Raw genomic sequence first — 21,711 nt, 5'->3', positions numbered from 1 at the left:
CTTAGTCTTGATTTTTTTGAGTATGTATTCTCTTAAGTTTTAATATTAGGGTAATGCCAAGTAATTGATAAGCCTTCCATTTTTATATGTTCTGTATAATTTTTGAAAGGTTAAATATCCACCACTAAAATCTATCAGATTTTATAGGATATCTATTTCTATCTGATTTTTAAGAAGAAACCATTTCAAGATTATTTTGTTCAATTAACATAATTCTGACATGGAAACCTAGTAAAAACAGCACAAACTGATCAATTGAATCGACAGTCCAAAATACACCAATGAGACTATTTAAAGAATATATAACCTGATGAAACTGAGTTTACTATATTGGTTAACTTTTGCTTTGAACCACCCATTTTTTTCATCTTTACTGCCACTACCCTAGTTTAGCTATCATTGATGTTCTATTCAAGTTTGTGTTGAGCAGCCTGCCTTGGATGATTTGCTGCATTTCACTGGAGGATACCTGCCCTCACTGAAAATACTACAGTCTAGTAGGAGAGATAATAATCAAATAATCACTAACAAATATATAATTAATAATTGAGGGAAGCAGATTTGGCCCAACGGATAGGGCATCCGCCTACCACATGGGAAGTCCAGGGTTCAAACCCAGGGCCTCCTGACCTGTGTGGTGAGCTGGCCCATGCGCAGTGCTGACATGTACAAGGAGTGCCATGCCATGCAAGGGTGTCCCCCACGTAGGGGAGCCCCACGTGCAAGGAGTGTGCCCCATAAGGAGAGCCGCCCAGCACAAAAAAAGTGCAGCCTGCCCAGGAATGGCGCCGCACACATTGAGAGCTGACACAGCAAGATAGTGCAACAAAAAGAGACACAGATTCTGGGTTCTGCTGACAAGAATACAGGAAGACACAGAAGAACACACAGTGAATGGACACAGAGAGCAGACAACTGGGGGGGGAGGCGGGGAAGGGAAGAGGAAAAATAAATTTTAAAAATTGAGAGAAGTGCTCTGAAGAAAAGAAATTATGGCTGTAGGAGAGAATATAATAACAACAAAAACCTGATCTCAGCTAATGATTAAAGAAGTGTCTCTAGAAGTGATGTTTGAAAGGAAAGCAAAAAATGAATGATAGATGATGGGAGAATGAGGAAGAGCATCACAATCAGCAGCATGTACATACAGAAGCCTGTGGCAGGAGAGATGATAGCATATCCTAGGAACTGAAAGAAAATGCTATGGATATAGGGCATAGAGTCATTGGGGAGTGGTGTGAGCTGAGCTGGAGAGAAGTTAGCAAGGCCAGACCATGTAGAACCTCATAGGCCAGATCAAAGGTTTTCATTTTTGGTCTAAGGTCATTGGGAAGTTATTAAAAAGGTTTTAATCAGAATGAAAGGTAGCTTTTAATCAGAGTGAAATATAGGTTCTTAAAGATAAGTAATAATTACATTTCTAAATATCTGTAGTTAAAATTGGTTTTCACTGAGACAAAGTAATTGTTTAGAAAAGTATGTTTCTGAAAACTGATGATCTTTTTCTGTCTATATATTCTTGTGTTTAATAATCTAAATTCGTATCATGTCAGTTGATCCTTGACAATACTGTATATAGTAAATGTGCTGCATTTTAATTAAGGGACTAGCTAGAATATGAAAAGCCTGCAATCATAGAAAGTCTCGATAATGATGCAGTGAAAGATTAAGGGAAATATTTATGTAGGAAGCGATATATTTTTCTGAAGTTATACAGCAGTGAAAAACAGTGACAAAGGAAAATAGTTTTGTAAAAATGATCATTGGGAGAAAGCTTTTTAAGTACCTTGTCATTTTATTGAAGGGTTTGTGAATTTATTTTTTTATTCTAACTTGTTTGTATTTGTTTACCTTTGTAGGAGAGTAGTTATTTTGATGGAACTAGAAGTTTTGAAATCAGCTGAAGCAGTTGGATTAAAGATTGGCAATCCAGTGGCCTATAATGAAGGTAACATACTTTGTCTAGGTTGCAGCACTCTATAAAAATAGATCTGTATATAGATCCAGAATTCTACTTTTTGGTGCATTCAGTTTGATTTGTTAGTCTTAATAAAACAATAATGATTTGGGGATCTAGGAAACAGATTATTCTGTCAGATTTTTTTTCCCCCAATACTGAAGAAATGATGTTACAGAAAGGAAAAAATTAGAGAATGTAATCGGAAAAGGTCCCACTTAGAGTAGACCGAAAAATGACAACTAAGGGGAACTGATGTGACTCAAGCAGTTGAGCTCCCACCCCCCACATGGGAGGTCCTAGATTCAGTTCCTGGTGCCTCCTGAAGAAAAAACGAAAACAACAAGCAAAATAAATCAAATGCAAAAACTAACTCAGGAAAGCTGATGTGGCTTAGTTGGTTGAACTGGCTTCCCAAATACAAGGTCCTCGGTTCAATCCCCAGCCACCAGTTCCTCAAAAAAAAAAAAAAGGAGATAAATATCTAGGAATAATTCAATGAGAAATTTGTTTTTTTGGGTTTTTTTTTTTTTTAAGTTTTGTTTTATGCTCTCTTTTTAATTTTAAAGAGTGTAAAGCATGTAGTCTGACTCATTTGATTCCACTAACCACACTGGTAGTTTTTAGAATAATTACTGTTAATTGCTAAGCCATGCATAAAGTCTAGGAAGGTAGGGACCATCTTTGTTTTGTTCTATGTTATATCCCTCAAACCTAACTTGTAGTTGACCTTCAATAAGTATTTGTTGAATTGAATTGAATATATAATGTATTATTTAACAGTGATTATTTTTAATCTGTTACTTTAAACAAAAGATAATAATAGTTCTAGAGAAAGGCAAAGAATCATTTTCAAATCATTGGCCCTTTAAAAGAAGTCTTGTCTGCCCCTCCACCTCTCAAATAAGAATAAAATTGGAGCTTCATACCAAAATAAACTCCAGGTATATTTAAAATGTTAGAAAATGAAACCATAAAAAATATTAAAAAATAAAGGAAAAAGTGTTTTGTAAGTGAATTAGAAGACTTCCAATGAATTATTTGACCACATTGAAAGTTTTTAAATCTATGGAAGTTTATAGTTAAAACAGATATAATGGAACAAAGGGTCAATATCTTTAATATTTACTGAATTTTTTATGTATCAAGAGAAAAAAGTACTCCAGTAGCAAAGCAGGCATTGGATAAGAATAAACTGTTCAATACAGGAAGAAAATAAGTGGCCAATATACAGGGAAAAAAATATAGAGCCTTACTGGTCATCTTTGTCTTATTCCTGTTGTAAGGGGGAAACATTCACATTCAGTCTTTTACCATTAACTATGTTAGATGTAGGTTTTTTGTAGATTTGGTTTTTTTTTTAATCATGTTGGTCTTATTTACATAGTCTGTCTCTACTTAACTTTTGGGGCATACAGAATATAGTAATAAACTTGTTTTAGTTTGTTAAAACTGCTGGGAGGTGGCAGACTTGGCCCAGTGTTTAGGGCATCCACCTACCACATGGGAGGGCCGCGATTCAAACCCCAGGCCTCCTTGACCCGTGTGGAGCTGGCCCATGCGCAGTGCTGATGCGCGCAAGGAGTGCTGAGCCACACATGGGTGTCCCCCGCATAGGGGAGCCCCACACGCAAGGAGTGTGCCCCGTAAGGAGAGCCGCCCAGTGCGAAACAAGGTGCAGCCTGCCCAGTAATGGCGCCACACACACGGAGAACTGACACAACAAGATGATACAACGAAAAGAAACACACAGTTTCCTATGCCGCTGACAACAACAGAAGTGGACAAAGAAGACACAGCAAATAGATACAGAGAACAGACAACCGGGGTGGGAGGGGAGAGAAATAAATAAATCTTTAAAAAAAAAACAAAACTGCTGGGAGCAATATACTAGAAATGGGTTGGCTTTTATATTGGGTATTTATTAGGTTAAAAGCCTACGGTTCTGAGGCCATGAAAGTATCCAAATCAAGGCATCCTCAGAGAGGCTGTCTTACCAAATATCAGCTGCTGACAATCCTGGACTCCTGCTGTGTGGCAAGACATAATGGCAGCTCTGCAGTCTGGGTCTCTGCCTTCTACTTCAGGCTTACTTTCTCCCCGAACTCGGCTGTGGGTGATTAGGCATATGACTCCTCTCTCCTCTGGTCTTGTCTCTTTCAGCCTCTCAGAGGCTTCTTTCTGTGCCTCTGTGCACCACTGATTCCATCCTCTGGCCTCTGGGACCACTCTGTCAGCTTCTCAGGGTTTCTCTGTCTCTCCTGCTTTTTCTCTGTGTGTCTCTGCTTTTAGTCCTCCATTTATAAAGAACTTGAGTAAGAGGACCAAGACCTACCCTGGGTCACATCTCACTGAAGTAATCGTCAAAGGTCCGCCAACTTGGTCCAGCCCCCACAGGAATGGATTAGCTTCAAGTACATAATCTTTTCTGGGATCCACAAAAAGCTTCAAACTGTCACAGCTGATTTAATGTCCCTGTCTGCCAAATACAACATCTCTGTCAAGTTTGGGTCTCTTTCAGTTGATCAATTTTTCTCTCGATTATGGAACATATTTTCCTGCTTCTTTGCATGTCTGTTTATCTTTGAATGCCAGACATTGTGAATCTTACCTTTTTGGGTGCTGGAAACTTTTGTATGCCTCTGAGTTTTTCCCAGGGATACAGTTAAGTTACTTGGAATCAGTTTGACCATTTGGGATGTTGCTTTTACAGTTTTTGTTAGATGAGAAGAATACTGGGTAGCATTTAGTCTAGGTCTAGTTATTCCCAGCACTGAGGGAAGGCCCTTCTGAGTACTCTACTCAATGCCCCATGGTTATAAGATTTTCCAGTCTTGCTGGCAGAAACTGGTACCTCTTGTAGATCATTGTAAGCATATGTATTGTTCCCACTAATCCTCTCCTTCCCTGTCCTCGGATAGTTTCCACATACACATGGCCTATTTGGTATTCTGCTGACTACTCTAGGAAACCCTGCACAGATCTCTGGAATTCTTTTTCTCTGCAACTTTCTCATCTCTGGTACTCACTCCTGAGAACTTTTGTTGCCTTGATCTCAGACTCTCAGCTTCATCTCCTCAACTCAGGGATTCCTCTCGGCCCATTCCCTGTTTTGTGGCCTGGAAATTCTCAACGCAGTTAGTAACCTGGTGCAATCTTATTCGCCTTGATTCCTGTATTTTAGGGATCATTGTCCTTCACTGCTTAATGCCAATGTCTTTAAAACTGTTTGATATATTTTGTCTGGGTTTTTTTAGGTGGGATTGTAAATCTGGTCTCTGTTACTCTTATCTTATCCTGTACATGTTTTTAAAAGTCAAATAGGGGAAGCAGATGTGGCTCAAGCAGTTGAGGGCCTGCTTCCCACATGGGAGGTCCTGGTTTGGTTCCTGGTGCCTCCTGAAAACAGAACAAAACAAACAAGCAACAAGCAAACGAACAAGGAAACCAGCTTGGGGAGGCCAATGGGTCTCAGTGGTTGAGCGCAAGCTCACCACACACAAGGACCTGGATTCAACTCTCGGCCCTGGTACCTTAAAAAAACATTTTTTTTTTTTTTTTGAGTCACATAGTTTTGCAAGGTATTTCCTTAGACACGAAGCAAAACAATGTTCCCCTGCTTTATTTTTCTTTGGCCCTGATTTCTGTCCACAAGCAGTCTGTTTCAAATCTTACAGTTATTTCTTCTCTACTTACCGCTGTATTTTTAAAATAACATGTTTATGCTGCTCCTTGATTTTTCAAGATAGACAAATAATGACTTAATACTATGGAAGATAAGAATTTAGTTCTTATACCTTTCTTTTCCATATACCCTGTCAATATAAAATTAGATCACAATTTAAGTGATAGATTTAATTTCTTTCTATAACATTTTTTGTTATAAATTTAAATATTCTTCTTAATACATAGAAGGTTAACTATATTTTAGATGGCTTTTATATTTTTAGTGTTTTTTTTTTTAATGAGAAAAATGGGTAATTTTTATCTTTAACTTATCACGGCTAACTTTTGAACTAACAGAAGTCCTTAAGAGATGATAGTCAATCATGAATATGGCAGAAATTTTTTCTGATACAATTTATGGGGAAGATACTAATGTTTAAAGAAATACATTGAATAATTTCATGTAATAATTTGTATAATTAAATGCATATCTTAGATTAGCTATTTTAATTATAAATGTGACATTTAAAAAATTAAAATTGACTGTCAACTGGTCAGTGGAAAGATTTCAAAGGTGTATATGTGACTTACCTTATTTGAAGTCTTCCATTGTGTGTTTCTTCCTCCTTCCCAAATGATTTCTCTTTTGGAAATTAAGTAGATTTTTTTAAATTCAGAGAAGTAGCTACTCACATGTATTAGCCAAAGGGCTGCTGATACAAAGTACCAGAAATCTGTTGGCTTTTATAGAAGTTACTTATTTGGGGTAGAAGCTTATAGTTGTAAGGTCCTAAGGAGACCACCTCAAGGTTACTTCTTCACCAAAGTCTGTTGCCATGTGTTAAAGCAAGATGGCGGGCAACCTCTGCCTGGTCTCTCCTTCCTTCCTCCTCCTAAGGCTCTGTGGTCCCACCTTCTTATGATCTCAGCTATAGGCTGGTGTAGGGCTCGTCTCTCTTCCTGGGGCTTTAGCTGTTTGAGCCTTCTCCTTTCTGTCTCATGGCAGGACTGAAATGACCAAGTTCTCTCCTCTTCCCTATCTTTTTCTGTGTTTCTTACTGAGTGAGTGTTTCTGTCAGCCCACCAAGGTGGCAGGTACTCAACCCTGAGTCACGCCCTAATGACGTGTCCAAATCAAAGCCCTAATCTTGATTTAATCAAGTAAACATAAAACCTTTGAATTTAATACAAAGGGTATCATGCCCAGAGGAACAGAGCAGTTTACAAACATAATCAGTATCTTTTTTAGAATTTATAAATAATATCAAACTGCTACATCCCATCAAAATGAGACTATATTCTTTTCAGTGGAGAAAGTTACTTGGGTGATTTCCACTGAAGTAAATTCATTCACTGTCTTAAACTTATTAAACACACTTCTTCAATTTATCCTTTTTTTTATTATTATTATTGTGCTAGCATCGATACAACATAAACTTTTCCATTATCCTTAATTCTGGATATTTGTAGGTAGGGTTTTGCTTAAGGATAAATGGAGTTGATCTCAATCATTTTTGTACTAGGAGCAAACTGCAACCTGTCTTTGTTTTCCTATCTGAAAGTCAACCTAAGTGAAATAATGGAAATGGAAATGAAAATAAAGTTGGAGAAACTCAGACCTGAACCCTAGGAGAGTATCAGCACAATCACAGAATGTTAGAGATGGAAACACTTATGTTAGACACTAAGCGTTTTAATCATAAGAGAAAAATGAAGGTGAATGAGGCAATGAAGTGACTTGCCCAAAGTCACACTGCAAGTGAGTTGCTTCAAGAAATGAAAACTCAGTATTCCTGATTTCCAAGTGAGAACACTTTCCACTGTACCCACACCTTCAAAGATGAACCATCATACCAAAATTCTTGCCTATCATGAAAATTGTATTTAAGTATAAAAAGGGTTATGTGCATAATTAGGTTATCTCTAAATTCCTGTTGATATATTTGTCCATTGAAACGTATAATTTTTTAAAATGGAAATGTGATTAAAATAATTAGGCATATGTTTTCTTTAATAAACATTTTTTATTTTAGTTTTTGACAGACAATATGATTGCAAAAGTCAAAACTAAAAAATATATATTCAGAAAATTCTTACTTCTTACCCCTACCACCTCCCACCCTGTTCCTGCCCACCACTGCCCTCTATAAATAACTCATTTTACTGGTTTCTTTGTTTATCCTTCAGGTATTTCTTTATGCAAATATAAATAAATGCAAATATTATGTATTTTCATTCCATACTCCACTGTGCTTACACAAAAGGCAGCATACTATGTTACACTCTTCCATCTTTCTTTTTAAAAAAATCTTAGCCTGGAGAGGGTTTCCATGTACATGCTTAGAGATCTTCCTTGTTTATTATTTTTAACAGTTACACAGGATCCCATTGTATCATCATTTATTTAACCAGCCCTCTCTCGATGGACACTTACGTTGTTTCCTTGGATTAAAACAGTGCTGCAGTGAATAACTTTAACCATACACAGGTGTGTATGGGCAGAGGGGGTCATTATAGAATTCCAGAAGGCCAGTGGGTAAATATATCTGTGGTTTGTAGATACCCCTCCATAGGATAGTATCATTTGCATCCCCACCAGTAATGCATGAAAATACTGATTACTTCTTCACATTTTTACCAACAGAGCATGTTGTCATGCTTTTGAATTTTTATCACCTAAGTGAAAAGTAGAATCTCAATGTTGTTTTTAGTTTGTATTTTTGAAAGAAGTAAAAGTCTTTGTATATGGAAACTTTTTGTTCTTATTTTTATTCTCTGTGAGCTGACTATTGTCCATTTTTCTTTTGGGTTGTTGATCTTTTACAGGAGTTCTTTAAAAATTGAAACAATTGCCCTTTAGCTCTGTGAATTACAAAATCTTTTTGACTTATGGTGTCTTCTGCTATTTGGCAGTTTCTTTTATGTAGTTGAATTATGGGTATGTGTGTATTTGGGGGTGGATATGCATTCTCTTGGTTGCTCTTTATGATTTTGGAAAGGAGTGGGGAGAAGTGGATGTGGCTCAAGTGATTGGGCTCCTATCTACTATATGGGTAGTCCCAGGTTTGGTTCCTGGGGTCTCCTGGTGAAGGCGAACTGGCCAGGTGGTGTGCTGGACCACAAGGAGAGCTGGCCTGTGGAGAGAGCTGACTCAGCAAGATGACGCAACAAAAAAAGAGACACAGGAAAGACAGTGAGAGACACAACAAACCAGGGAGCTGAGGTGACTCAAGCAATTAAGTGCCTCTTTCCCAAGTCAAAAGGTTCCAGGATTGATTCCTGGTGCCTCCTAAAGAGAAGACGAGAGGACAAGCAGACAAAGAAGAACGCACAGCAAATGGACACAGAGAGCAGACAGTGAGTGCAAGTGGCAAGGGCGGGGGAAGGATCTAGGCCATGGCCATGCTTCTTCCAGAAATAGAACCCCCTAGGTATTAAATTTTACCCTCACAAATCCTAGTATTTTGCTTTAAATTGGAGAGGGAAAGCTGAAGCCTATTCAGGTAAAGTTGAAAAATACTACTTTGAAACATCACATCTGTTTTGCAGTAATAGGAAGTTTTGTTAAAATATTATTGGTTATTCTCAATTTTTAGTAAGGAGAGCATAAGACAAAGCAAATATTTTGTGTATCTATGAAATCTTTAACTGCAGTATGGGTAAGGGGAACATGATTGTGCCCAACTTTATCACCTTTGGTTTGTTTTTTGTTTTTAATTTTATTTATTTTATTTTTTTTTAATGCTGTATTTAATTGAATAGTTAGGGTTGCTGTGGACATTTTGTATTTCAGGGTCCAAAGTGTTTGAGATAAAGATGGAGATGAAAGGGTTGAAAGAAAATTAACTACTTGGGGTCAGAACTATAGAGCTATGGGAAAAACTTTTCTGAATACCCAGCTACACAGATACCTCCCTTTCTTCAGGGTCTATTAAAGTCGAGGGATAAGTGAAGATTTTTGCTTTTCAGGATTATTTGCTATTGAATTTTCATTGTAACCAGGTCAATAATACATTGTTACTTGGATCATCATGGAAATAGCTTTGTGACAATGACCGTGTATTTCACAGAAATGGTTTCTGATTTTCTATTGTGAAAGCAAGGAAATTCTGTTATTACTGGATAGAGAACTAAAGTTAGACTTGTATCCTCCAGAACCTGTGACAACGCAGGTGACCAATAAAATTAATTTTCTAGTTCCAGCCCAGAAACAGGAATTTCAAAATGTAAAAAAAACTTCAAACACAATTCATGCTTTATATAACATTGGATTGGATGATTTAAATCTTTCTTATTTAGCACCATACATTTTTGTCAGAATATATATTAGTCCTATGTAGCTATGCTACTTTTAACAATATTTTGTGTAGACTTAAATTTCTTACATGACAGTTACTGGTATTACCCATTATTGAAAGATATTAATTGGAATTGTTTTCAACCTTATTCTGTCCATTTTCTGCCAACAGGAAATTGCAAATATTAGATTGAATTTTCTGTATATTTTTTGTAGTTAAGAAAGTACTTCCTGGTTGAAGTTGAATTTTTTGTTTCTCTGCATACTCTATTGTCTTTTAGCTCATTTTTCTCTGCTGATGGATCATTTACTGTTATAATGATAATAAAAATGATAGGTGTGAGTGCAAGTAACTTGAGGAGCTAGAGTCTGCTTTTAAATATCCTATTTCCCTTCTGGGTCAGAGCCAGTGATAGGAAGCTAGCAGAGAGCCAACGAGTCTAAGAATTATGACCTTGATTCATCTTTGTTGGAATGATTTGATTTGCAGGTGGCACAAAACAAATTTTCAGAACTTGAGTGTCTTTGTTACTACAGTGGAGTATAATTTTAATTTTCAGAAAGATTATTATTTACCCATAGACTGGTTTCTTTCAAGTCTTGTGGTCAGGTTCTTATGTTGCAGTGCATTCATTCACTGAAGGGCCATTGTTACCATTTAGAATGCACTGGGACTCTTGACATCTAGTCAGGTGCGGGCTGTCTCTTGTCTCCTGGGCCAGATTTGATGGTGGGTCCAAAGCAGAAGTTATGGATTGTGCTCATAAAAGGATTAATAGCTTTTCCTAATTATCAGATATTGTGGTTATTAATTATGTTCTGTGTAATTATAGTTTTTCTACTAGAATCGATTTCTTACAATTAAGAATAACTAGATGGTGGTGAAGTGGATGGATCCAGTCAGGCAAACCTGCCTCTTCCTAGCCTGTGTGTAACTTTGGGCAACTTATTTGACTTCACTAACCTAGTTTTCTCATCTGTTAAAAGGAAATAATAGTATCTACATCATAGGTCTGAATATTATATGAAATAATGCACTTAGGCTTGTACCTTTTGTGTAGTGAGCACCCCCAAAAAAAGTTAGCTATTATTAATATGTCTTATAGGATTTAATTGGAGATTTAAATATGCTGTACTCGTTGAACTGAAACTGATTATAAGACACCACAATTATGTATTATTAATAAAGAAATTATAATATGTTAACTTTAATTCACATGTTAAAACTTGAAAAAAAATGTTTATTTCAGAATAGGTACATTACATTGGGGAAAAAATAGAATGTATGAGATCATCAAAATCCCATGAGTCTGCAAGGTACTTGAAGAAGCAGTCCTGGCATTGAGGAAGGAACTTTACAGTTTAGATGTTTTGACCCTATAGAAGAGTGGGGAGAACTGGGATGAAGTATAGCAGGGATTTGTGTATTTTTGTGGTTCCACTTTTGAGTGTTTAAATCTTTGGTTTTTATGAATATAATGAATGAAGCAGGTAAAGATACAGTGTATTTGTCCCCCAACCACTTAGTCCCAGTGCTATTTACTGAGTAACTCGTCTTTCCCTACAGATTTAAAAAAGGTTCACTGTAGAATATCAGGACACATTGTCAAAGAGCAATTCTCCTGTGCAATTTCCGATGACACTTTGTAAATTCAGAGATAATGGAAAAGCTAAAAAGAAAACAAAAATTTTATTGTCAATAATCTAGGCTATTTTTCCTATGTAAATAGGGTCTCAGTTTTTCTCTCCGTAGAAAGAACTAAAGAATAAACAGTTCCATTTAACCTTTTTAATTTTATGCTAAATTTATTTTACTCTAATGTCTCAGTTAACTCAGTTGTGCCAGTTAAGAATATTATTGGCAGAAGTAAATTAAATCAGTGTGTAATATGCCCATTTGAGTTAGGACCTTGGAAAACCCAGCAGGAACTTAAACTCAACAGTTGAAGAAGGCAGAGACAGGGTGGCAGGCAGGGAACTTTTCCAGCAGTGCTCACCATTTTAGTTCTTCCGGTGCCCCAGGCAATTGTTTTGAGCAGCACTCGTATGCTGCAAGCACTCATGGTGAGCAGCCATGGAAGAGCAAAATCAAATTCCATAAATCTATTGTTGTTTTTTTTAATTAGGTATATTTTACAACTTTAACCTTCTCCAACTTCATACACATTTGTGTAATGGGTGTGGGGCAAATGAATACTCTTTATGGTACGGCATTACTTATTTTCTGCTTGAGAAACATGTTCGTTTCCCCTCCTTGCCTTTTAATCTCTCTGTTTCCTTGACACTCCTGCTTCTGAACTCCATTCTCATCCTTCCCTGCTGTGATAGTTCAGGAGCAATCGGTACCTAAGACTCTTTGAACTCTTATTTTCCACCAACTGTCAGTTGCAAAATAAGGTTGCTTTGTTTGGAAAGGAAAGGGTAGAAATTTTCTGAATGTCGCCTTTTCCTTTGAAGCAGGAGCACTTCAGAGACAATTGAACTGCTTTTAGGTTTTTCTTACCACCCAGCTTTTTCTTCTGATAGATCCTGCCGTGAACACACAGTTCTGTTGATGACATCGATTTGTTGCTATGGAAATAATGGTAATGTCACAGATTCAGCCCAGTGACTTTACTGCAGGTTCATGCAGGAGAAATGGGCAAGGCTTTAGGGGAGAACCTCATTAAAACTGAAAGCTATCAATTATAAGCAGGTGAAAGGTAAATGGAGCCAACCTTTTATGTAATGAAAACAAAAAGTGAACCCTTAGGAAATTCACTGCATGCAATTGAATGCATCAGCATGAATTCTGACCCATGAGAGTCTTTGACAAAATAAAAATTTTTACATTTTCTCAGAGTATTTCTTCCACTTAAGTTTAAATCTTTTAACCCAAATTATTTGCACTAAAATGGCCTTTTCCCTTTTTACCCTCAGGACATGGACAGCAGCAGGTTGTTCCTACTCCTGGCTCTGCAACCAATCCACCAACCAGTAAGCCCCTGCAACAGAATGGGAGTTCAGGAATGGGTAAGATTGCCACATAAGGACATGTGTTGATTATATGTGTCAGACCTTTGGATAATGTTTTGAAATTTTAATCTGGGAGTAAAGGGAGTTTTCAAAATGCCGTTCATGACATATTCGCTTCTTGCAAGAAATAATTCAGATTCTTATTGTAAAGTATATGATTGAAAAATTATTAAAGATACTGAACAATATACCTTTAAAAAAAAATCAGAACAGTATAATCTTCTCAGTTAATAGTTTATACAGGGAAGCGGATGTAACTCAGTGATGAAGCACCTGTTTTCCATGTATGAGGTCCTGGGTTCAATCCCCAGTGCCTCCTTAAAAAAAAAAAAGTTTATACATTAGTTTCTCACACCTTTAGGTTTTATGCCTTCTGACTTTGTGAATTTTCATACCTTTAAAGTCTTGCCTTTTAACTCTCTAGCTTATTAAATTTAGCTTGTTTCTCCAAGTTTCCCATTTCGGAGTCTCTTGGGAATTTATCTTTTGCTTGAAAGCAGTATTATTTACATTAATCAAAGGCTCTGCTTCTCAGTTGCATGGATGAGAAATTGTTTCTTATTTTAATTTTTTCTGCAGTAGGTCCAGAGAAGCTCGAATGGATCATTTTGTTTACTTTCTGGCCTTTGCTTTAAGAATCTCAATCTGGGAAGTCACCACTGAAAATTATGATTTGTAGAACTTATTTTTGGTGGGGTTTTTTGTTTTGTTTTGTTTCTTCTTTTTTCTTTTTTTTTTTTCATCTCTTTTCAAAGAAAAAAAGTTCTATTGGTTGGTTGTGCAAGCAATGGAGCAGAGTGGCCTTCTAGCCCAAACCTGCCTCTTGGGTTTATTTTTAAAGGTCCTTTTTTTTCTGTCACAGCTTCACATACACCTCCTCCTCTCCTCCCTCCAACTATTAGTTTCTATTTTTCAGTACTAAGATTCTAAGAAAAGCAAGGTTATGATGTCACTAATGTTTCTGTGAAACTTTCAAGACATATGACTTTTCCCCATTGGTTTGAAGTCTTTATCTCCCTTATATTCTCTACTTACCCGTTGTTCATCTCCCTTGATAAATGGAACTGTTTATATATAACTCTCCAGTTAAGTACTATAAAAAGGGGGATAGTAGACTGGATAATCTAAAGTGGTAAATAATCTAAAAAGTTACCTCATTTGGCTGAAATACAAATATTGTGTTATGCTTCACCTACCCATCCACAAGGATTTGCTTTTTCAGTTGTCCATCTTTAGATTATATTTAAATTTATTTGTTAAAAATCAGTGTTGGATGGTAACAGAAAAACTGGATGCAGACTGAGGGAAAGTTACGTGGCATGAATAATTGGATGAATGGATATATATGACTTTGTATAATTATATATTATATATGTGTATACATGTGCTTCGTTGCATAATCTTAAAGTAATTATTATTTACTGTTGAGGTAATTATTATTGTCAACTCCTTAGTTGGACTAGAAAATTTTAGGGTCTGGGACAGTAAGTGCTACAAATACCTAGAATAGGTACATTCTATGGAAATGTAATAAATAAATACTGAGTAAATGGTAGACTTACATTTTTAACCAAATTATATTCTGAAGTATTTTCATATAGAAGGTATGAAATCATTGAACTAAATTATATTTTCTTCATTTGGAAATTGAAGCTTTACAGAAACAGTATGCATATAAAGGACTTCATTTGCTAGTAATTTAATTCCCTCTTCTGCTTGGGTTTGCATAAAGGAGCCAGAAGGGGTCTCAGTAACCATTTACCTACATGTCTTGAACCAAAACCTGATTCTTGCCCTTTGGTTCCAACTAAACCCAAAACCCATAGACTTCATTCTAGACTTTTCTGTCTTGCAGGCCAGTTGAGCATTGGGGTTTTTCTGGGAATGTTTTGAGATAATATATTTGTGATAGGTTTCCTTCACTTCAGTTGGTTCATCTACTACATCCCTTAATTCCTATCCCTTCTTTTGCTTTTTATATTATGTGACTAATAACTTGCCATCAGTCAAGAACGTTGGCTTTCTTTCTCTGATCCGTTATCTTGCCCCTTGATGCAAGAGAAAAGGGTGGACCTCAGAAAGAGCGATTGAATTCATGAACATTATCTTTTTTTTTTAAGATTTAAAAAAAAAATTTCTCTCCCCTTCCTCCCCTCCCCCTTGTTGTCTGCTCTCTCTGTCCATTCGCTGTGTGTTCTTCTTTGTCCACCTGCTTTCTTGCCAGTGGCACCCGGAATCTGCGTCTCTTTTTGTTGTATCATCTTGCCGCATCAGCTCTCCGTGTGTGCGGTGCCACTCCTGGGCAGGCTGTGTTTTTTTCGCACAGGGCAGCTCCTTATGGGGTGCACTCCTTGCATGTGGGGTGTCCCCTGTGTAGCACGGCACTTCTTGCATGCATTAGCACTGTGCGTGGGCCAGCTCACCACACAGCATGACCATTATCTTGACATCAGGGCTTAAGTCAGCAAATATAATATTGAACTTATGTGTGCCCAGTCTGTATTCTAGATTGCTTTTCTAGCCTCCTGATTCCATCTCTATTGGTTCCCCACAGCTCTGGGATTCAAAAAGGAAAAACTTTGACATTTATTTTGTATGATTTCTCCAGTACCACCTCAGTAATTGAGAATTATTGCAAAAGTTATTATAAAAGTTAGATGGAATAATGGATTGTCCTTCTTTGTGTTTGTTTTAAAGGTTCCACTGTATCTAAGACTTTTGGTGTCTCAAAGACATTTGGAAAAGCTGGAAATACCAGCCTGGTGAACACTCCTGGGGGAACACAGTCCAAAGTGGTACCCATTGCCAGCCTTACCCCTTACCAGTCCAAGTGAGTTGTTCCAGAGAATCAGTTCAGGATGTACTTACAAAATAGTATAAAAAGTTACTATGGACTCCTGAATTATTTATCCTTGATCTTCAGGGTCATCACCACATAAAACAGGTTTCCTCTTTTTTTTTTATTCTGAGGAGGAAGGGTACAAATTGTGGCAACCTTTAACTCATATCAAAAAGAATGGTGTACCAGGAGCAGATGTGGCTCAAGGGGTTAGTGCCTGCTTCCCACATGGGAGATTCCAGGTTCAGTCCCCAGTGCCTCCTGAAAACAAAAACAAAACAAAACAACAAGCAAACAAACGAAAAAACCAACTCACAGGAGTCTGTATGGCTCAGTGGTTTAGTACCGGCTTCCCACATACAAGAGCTGAGGCTCAATTTCTGGCCCCGGCACCTAAAAAAAAAAAAGAGAGAGAATGGCAGAGTGGGTGTAGTTCAGTGGTTGAGTGCCTATTTTATAAGTACAAGGTCCTGAGTTCAGTTCCCAGTACTTCTAGAAGAAAAGGGGCAGGGGGCAAAAATAGTGATCTGCCATAGCCTGTGTAGTTTCATTCATTTGAAATAGTTTAAAGTTAAAAATATTTAATGCTTAAAGAATCAGTTGATTATCTTGTGAGTAAAGATAAATATTTGCGCTAATTCAGAAAGCATTTCATCTTTATATATAAATAGGCGACTTTTAGTCTAAAAATTGTTACTCTGAGTTGACTAAAAGAACCTGTATTTTTTTGTATTAACCACACTGATATACCTTTAGCATACATTTCTTTTATGACTTTTCCAATAAAAATCAATGTAAGCAGTTGAAATTAGTGATTTCTTTTTTTTCAGAATTCTTTCAGATATGTTTTTATTTATTCTCCAGTACTTTGTAAAGTAGAGAAGATATTTTCTCCTATTTATTAGTTACCTTATTACTAATTTGCCTGCCTACATTCAGGATAGGCACCATGCCCAGATCTCAGGTCTTATGCCTCCTTTCTTAGTGGCCCCTCTCTGAGGGCACACTGCTTTACTACTTTGACCTTTTTCCCTTTGGTGGCTCACCAATACCCTGTTCCATAGCATTGTTTTCATATGCAGTGTGCATTAGAAACGAGACAAATTTGACACCAGTTATGTCAGTTCCCACAATTGAAAATAGTGGGAAATAATTGCTGGTATTACTGCTTTTTCTAGCTTAGAACCTTTCATTAAGGGGATATTGTTGCCTTGGTGATGCCTTTTGGAGAAGGAAGAACGCTTATAAATTTATTTATGTGACAGGAGAATGAGTAAATGTTAAATCACCTTATATGTATTATTTGCTTTTTCTATAAACTGTCAAACATGTGTGTCATCTTGGAATTTTAATTAGCTGGGTTAAAATGCAGCTAACATTGAAAAATAGAATATACATAAGATAGGAAAGGCCATAGGAAGATGATGGGGAACTTTTTAGATCTTTTCCAAGGAATACTCTAAAAACTGATATAACCTATTTGGTTTTTAGGTGGACTATTTGTGCTCGTGTTACCAATAAAAGTCAGATCCGTACCTGGAGCAATTCCCGAGGAGAAGGAAAGCTTTTCTCCTTAGAACTGGTTGATGAAAGCGTAAGTATTGTCAAGTGTGGAAACAGGAGTAGACTCTGAGAAAAAGAGAGCCCATCTCAGGGCAGGCCAATCTGGTGAAAAATAATAGCAGGCCAAAAGAAACATGATTGTCATTGTTGTTTTTCTCCAATTAGTTTTTGATGCTTTGTCAGGGCAGAGTGTTAAAGGTCATAAATAAATATTTTGGTTTTAAGTGAAACCATTTCTAGCAGTAGAAACTATTCTTTAAATGTATGAGTAGCCTAATGGGCAGGAGAAACCAGAGATGCTATGTCTGACTTGCTGGCAGGCTTAGCTGAAGCCCTGGAATATGATATCTGCTTATGAGCAGAGTGGGGCTTTGGGCCACAGCAGAAGGTATGCACCAGCCACCTTGCTAAATGAGTGGTTTTGTGGAAATGGATTCTGACTGTGCAGACTCTCCATGTGCTTTATTTAAACAAAACAAAACCATAATGATGGAACACATAATTTCCAAACTGTGGAATCTTGACCATCCTGATAGCTGTGTATCTGTCCATTAGTTTTGTTTGTAATTCCTAAAATGTATTTCAAGTGTTCTTTTAAGAGTGCTGCATATTTCTTTGAAGCCCCTACAAAAACAGAAAACTGTTTACTCCATTTTTTCTTAAAATGGAATAACAACCCAGTGTGTTGACTGTGATGGCAAAATCAGTATCAGAACCTAATTTTTTTTGTTTTTTTTTTTTTTTACCAAATTGTCAGTCTGATCTGCATCAGTTGGGAAAAATTTTAGCCATTTTTAAGTTTCCTGTCTATAGCATTTCTTTTTCTCAGAGCAGTGAATATTTAATAGTAAAAGAAAGCAAGATATGTTTCTAGGAATTTGTCTACATCTAAGTTGTCTAATTTGTGTTTGTATAGCATTTTGGCGGACAGAAAAGTATGATGAAAATCATACCATAAGCAACTTGAAAACATGATTCATTATTACGTTTTTGGCAGTGAATCCTGAATATGAAGTAATTCCTTGCTTAGCAGGCAGACATGCGGGAGGCTGGTGAATCATCATGGTTCAGCACTTCCCAGTGGGCTTTAGTCCTGTCACTCAGAATTCAAAATGGCTTTGTTTTTGTCAGAATATTAAACTCACTGTTGGATTTTTTTCCCCCCTTCGTGTTTCTAACTTAAAGCCTGATTATGAGGTCAGCTAGTTGAAACTCTGTTGTTGCACTGGGGCTGAGAGCTGGAATGGTTGAAGACTATAAGATGTGTGTTTCTGGAGTGTCAGTAGCCCCTCTCGTGGATCCCACTTGTGCTTGTGCTACTGTCTAATGCTGTTCATTTTGACACTGAAGTGTCATGTCTTTTCACTGGTAAAACTTGGTGTTGAACAGCACAAGTCTAATTGGCTCTCACATGTTTCTGCAGGGTGAAATCAGAGTCACTGCTTTCAATGAGCAAGTGGACAAGTTCTTTCCTCTTATTGAAGTGAACAAGGTATGAGATAGTGATGATTTTAGAACTGAAACAATTAGTTGAATGGTGGAGTGAGGACGAGGGGACTCTTATCCAGTGGAGAGTTGTGTAATTTTCAGGGGTTTTTATGTCTGTTTTGATGAACCATCCCTCCTTCCATGGCTTGAACTTTTTTTTGCAGGTGTATTATTTCTCGAAAGGCACCCTGAAGATTGCTAACAAACAATTCACAGCTGTTAAAAATGACTATGAGATGACCTTCAATAGTGAGACATCTGTCATGCCTTGTGAAGATGGTCATCACTTACCTACAGTTCACTTTGATTTCACTGGGATTGGTGACCTAGAGAACAAGTCTAAAGACTCACTTGTAGGTAAGTCCACATGTGGAAACAAAGAGATTGTGATTATTAGTTTTATTTGCAATATATAAGGAAGGTGTAAGACTTAAATGCTTGCCATTTAACCTTTGGTCATATCATGGGAGCCTTGACCATTTCTTGCTAAAACATTGTGCCTCTGTTTTAGACATAATTGCAATCTGTAAGAGTTATGAAGATGCCACTAAAATCACAGTGAAATCTAACAACAGAGAAGTTTCTAAGAGAAATATCTACTTGATGGACATGTCGGGGAAGGTAGTGACTGCTACTCTGTGGGGAGAAGATGTAAGTACTGAGCAGTCAGAGCAGGAACAGAAAGGCAGAGACCTAAATAACTCTGTAGGTAGGCCGCCTTGTCCTGTGAGTTGTGAGGCTTTGGCCGTGTAGGTGGAGAAGGGTCGGGCTTCTAGGGAATATTTGAAATCCTTCATTTGATTTATTTTGCCAGATGGACTATGATGTAAGCTTTACATAGTGAAATGCTCTTTTCTCCAGCTCTAGGAAAGTAGTGATAGATTTGTTTTTTGCTTTTTTTTTTTTTTTTTTTTTTTTTTTTTGTAGATCTGTTTTGCTGTATCTCTGAGCAGATTCTTGAGTGTGGGGTCTATTTTATATAGGTTCTACTATTCATTATTTCACTTGTTTTCCATAAAAACATCCTGTGTTCTTTCTCAGATGTGCCTGCCAGTGACACTTGTTTGTGTATGTTTGATGTTTTTGTTGTTTTACAGGCTGATAGATTTGATGGTTCTAGACAGCCCGTGATGGCTATCAAAGGAGCCAGAGTTTCAGATTTTGGTGGACGGAGCCTCTCTGTACTGTCTTCAAGCACTGTCATTGTGAATCCTGATATTCCAGAGGCCTATAAGCTTCGTGGATGGTAGGTTTTGTGGGGCTAAACAAAGGGGATATTTGAGCCTGGGATTTAGAGGAGCTGATTCTTTCGATTCTTATGATCGGTATATGAGCTGTCTGCTGAGCAGAGAGCTTCGTTACTGAATGGAACAATTTCTGTGTTTCTTAAAGGCATTATACCTTCTGAGAGGATGGCTTTAAAGCCCTTAAACTGACAAACCTCTAATCCTATGACAAACCTGGAGAGTCAGAGGAGGCAATTAGAATGGAAATGCTGCACGCTAACCTCCATCCTGCCAGAGCAGGGCGCGGTCAGGCTTTGGCAGCAGGGCTGTGAGCTGAGGGCGCCTTTCTTTCCTGGGTTTAAAGCCGTGGGCTTCTGTGGTGTGGGAGGAGGAAGTGCTTTCTTATTCTCTCAAGTCTTCAGTGCTGATCACATCTTCAAGTGTGTATTCCTTGGGCTGTATGATAAAGTGTGGTGGGGAACAATGGGCTTTTGTTGGCATTATATTGTTATTCCCAAAGCTCTCGAGGGAGGAGGAGAGCCTGTTAAAATCTCCTCGATTTATCTAGCTTTTTAGGGCCTTAAAATTCTGCCTTAAAAGAGCACTTCAAACTGAAACATGGTATGCAAGAATTGATGTCGTCGGAAAACACTAACTAGCTTGAGCTTAAAAAATTTGAACAGCCCTTGTTACAGGGGATGTGTGTCAGTTTCAGACTGTGACTTAGGGTTTGAGTGACTAAAAAATTAGCTCATAGTACATCATACTCCCCACTTTTGTCTTGAGTCTGATATGAACCAGGGGTGCTAGTATTTGAATGGTTTGACGAAGCATTTACTGGAGTGCGCATGCTACTTAAGTCTGAGTATGTGCCACATTTATTTATTTAACAGTTTCTGTAGCTGGTACTGCATTCTAGGGCAGCTTGACCAGAAGTCACCAGGGCTGTGGCTTGTCCTTGTTGCTTGATTTCCTTTTCAGTCTCTAGAGCTTGACCTCAGGTTAATTGCATGCCCACTTTAGGTCTTCATATTTTACTTGTCAACAGCTGTGATCCCAGTCAACATAAAAAGACATTGCTGCCGCTAAGATAAAATAACTCGGCATTGATTGAAGACAAGTTCAGTGCCTGTACTCCACCTAGGCAAGGATTTGAGATGTTAGATCCTGGCTGTAACAATGTAGAGTTTTTATTGTGAGAAGGGCTCCCTCTCTCCTTGCTCTGTTGACTCCTGATGAGCTGTCTTTGGTGGCAAATATCTCCTTGGAGTTTTTGAAACTGTAAACTTGTGTAGCTAGTGGTGGTGAAGTAGATTTATAGACCGCGTTGGGCCTCTGACGGATTTAGCTGCTTACCTGACAGAATGAGAAGGCAATTGTTTGCAGCTTAGGGTGGCATCCATTCTGTTAGATGGTCTCTTTTTAAGGAGCCTGTTCTGTATGTGCTCAGCTTTTGGATGACATGGAGCATATTTTTAATCTCAGGCTGACTTCTGTCCACAGTATGTTCCTGAGCCATTTTCTCCCTACCTCTCCTCCTATTAGCTGATCAAGAAATACAATCAATTTTATAAGAATTTTAATACAAATTAATTTTTACTTTAATATTGGCATGAGTGAAATCTCACTAAGAAGGTAAATCCACAAGAAAATAGATAAT

At 37.5% G+C, this 21,711-nt stretch overlaps 1 protein-coding gene across 1 annotated transcript in view; it reads left to right on the top strand.

Annotated features, from left to right (window-relative positions):
- The window catches only part of RPA1 (replication protein A1), a 62,278-nt gene that overhangs the window by 30,920 nt on the left and 9,647 nt on the right, over window positions 1–21,711 (top strand). Inside the window, exons 5-12 of the mRNA XM_058283084.2 lie at window positions 1,860–1,948; window positions 12,840–12,932; window positions 15,633–15,765; window positions 17,266–17,368; window positions 18,761–18,829; window positions 18,990–19,182; window positions 19,337–19,476; window positions 19,923–20,071. Of these exons, the coding sequence (XP_058139067.1) occupies window positions 1,860–1,948; window positions 12,840–12,932; window positions 15,633–15,765; window positions 17,266–17,368; window positions 18,761–18,829; window positions 18,990–19,182; window positions 19,337–19,476; window positions 19,923–20,071 (969 nt within the window). The remainder of the gene's footprint in view (window positions 1–1,859; window positions 1,949–12,839; window positions 12,933–15,632; window positions 15,766–17,265; window positions 17,369–18,760; window positions 18,830–18,989; window positions 19,183–19,336; window positions 19,477–19,922; window positions 20,072–21,711) is intronic.

This window comes from Dasypus novemcinctus, chromosome 21, assembly GCF_030445035.2.
Source record: "Dasypus novemcinctus isolate mDasNov1 chromosome 21, mDasNov1.1.hap2, whole genome shotgun sequence".
In the NCBI taxonomy this organism is placed as follows: Eukaryota; Metazoa; Chordata; class Mammalia; order Cingulata; family Dasypodidae; genus Dasypus; species Dasypus novemcinctus.
This window is presented reverse-complemented; position numbering and strand designations above follow the sequence as displayed.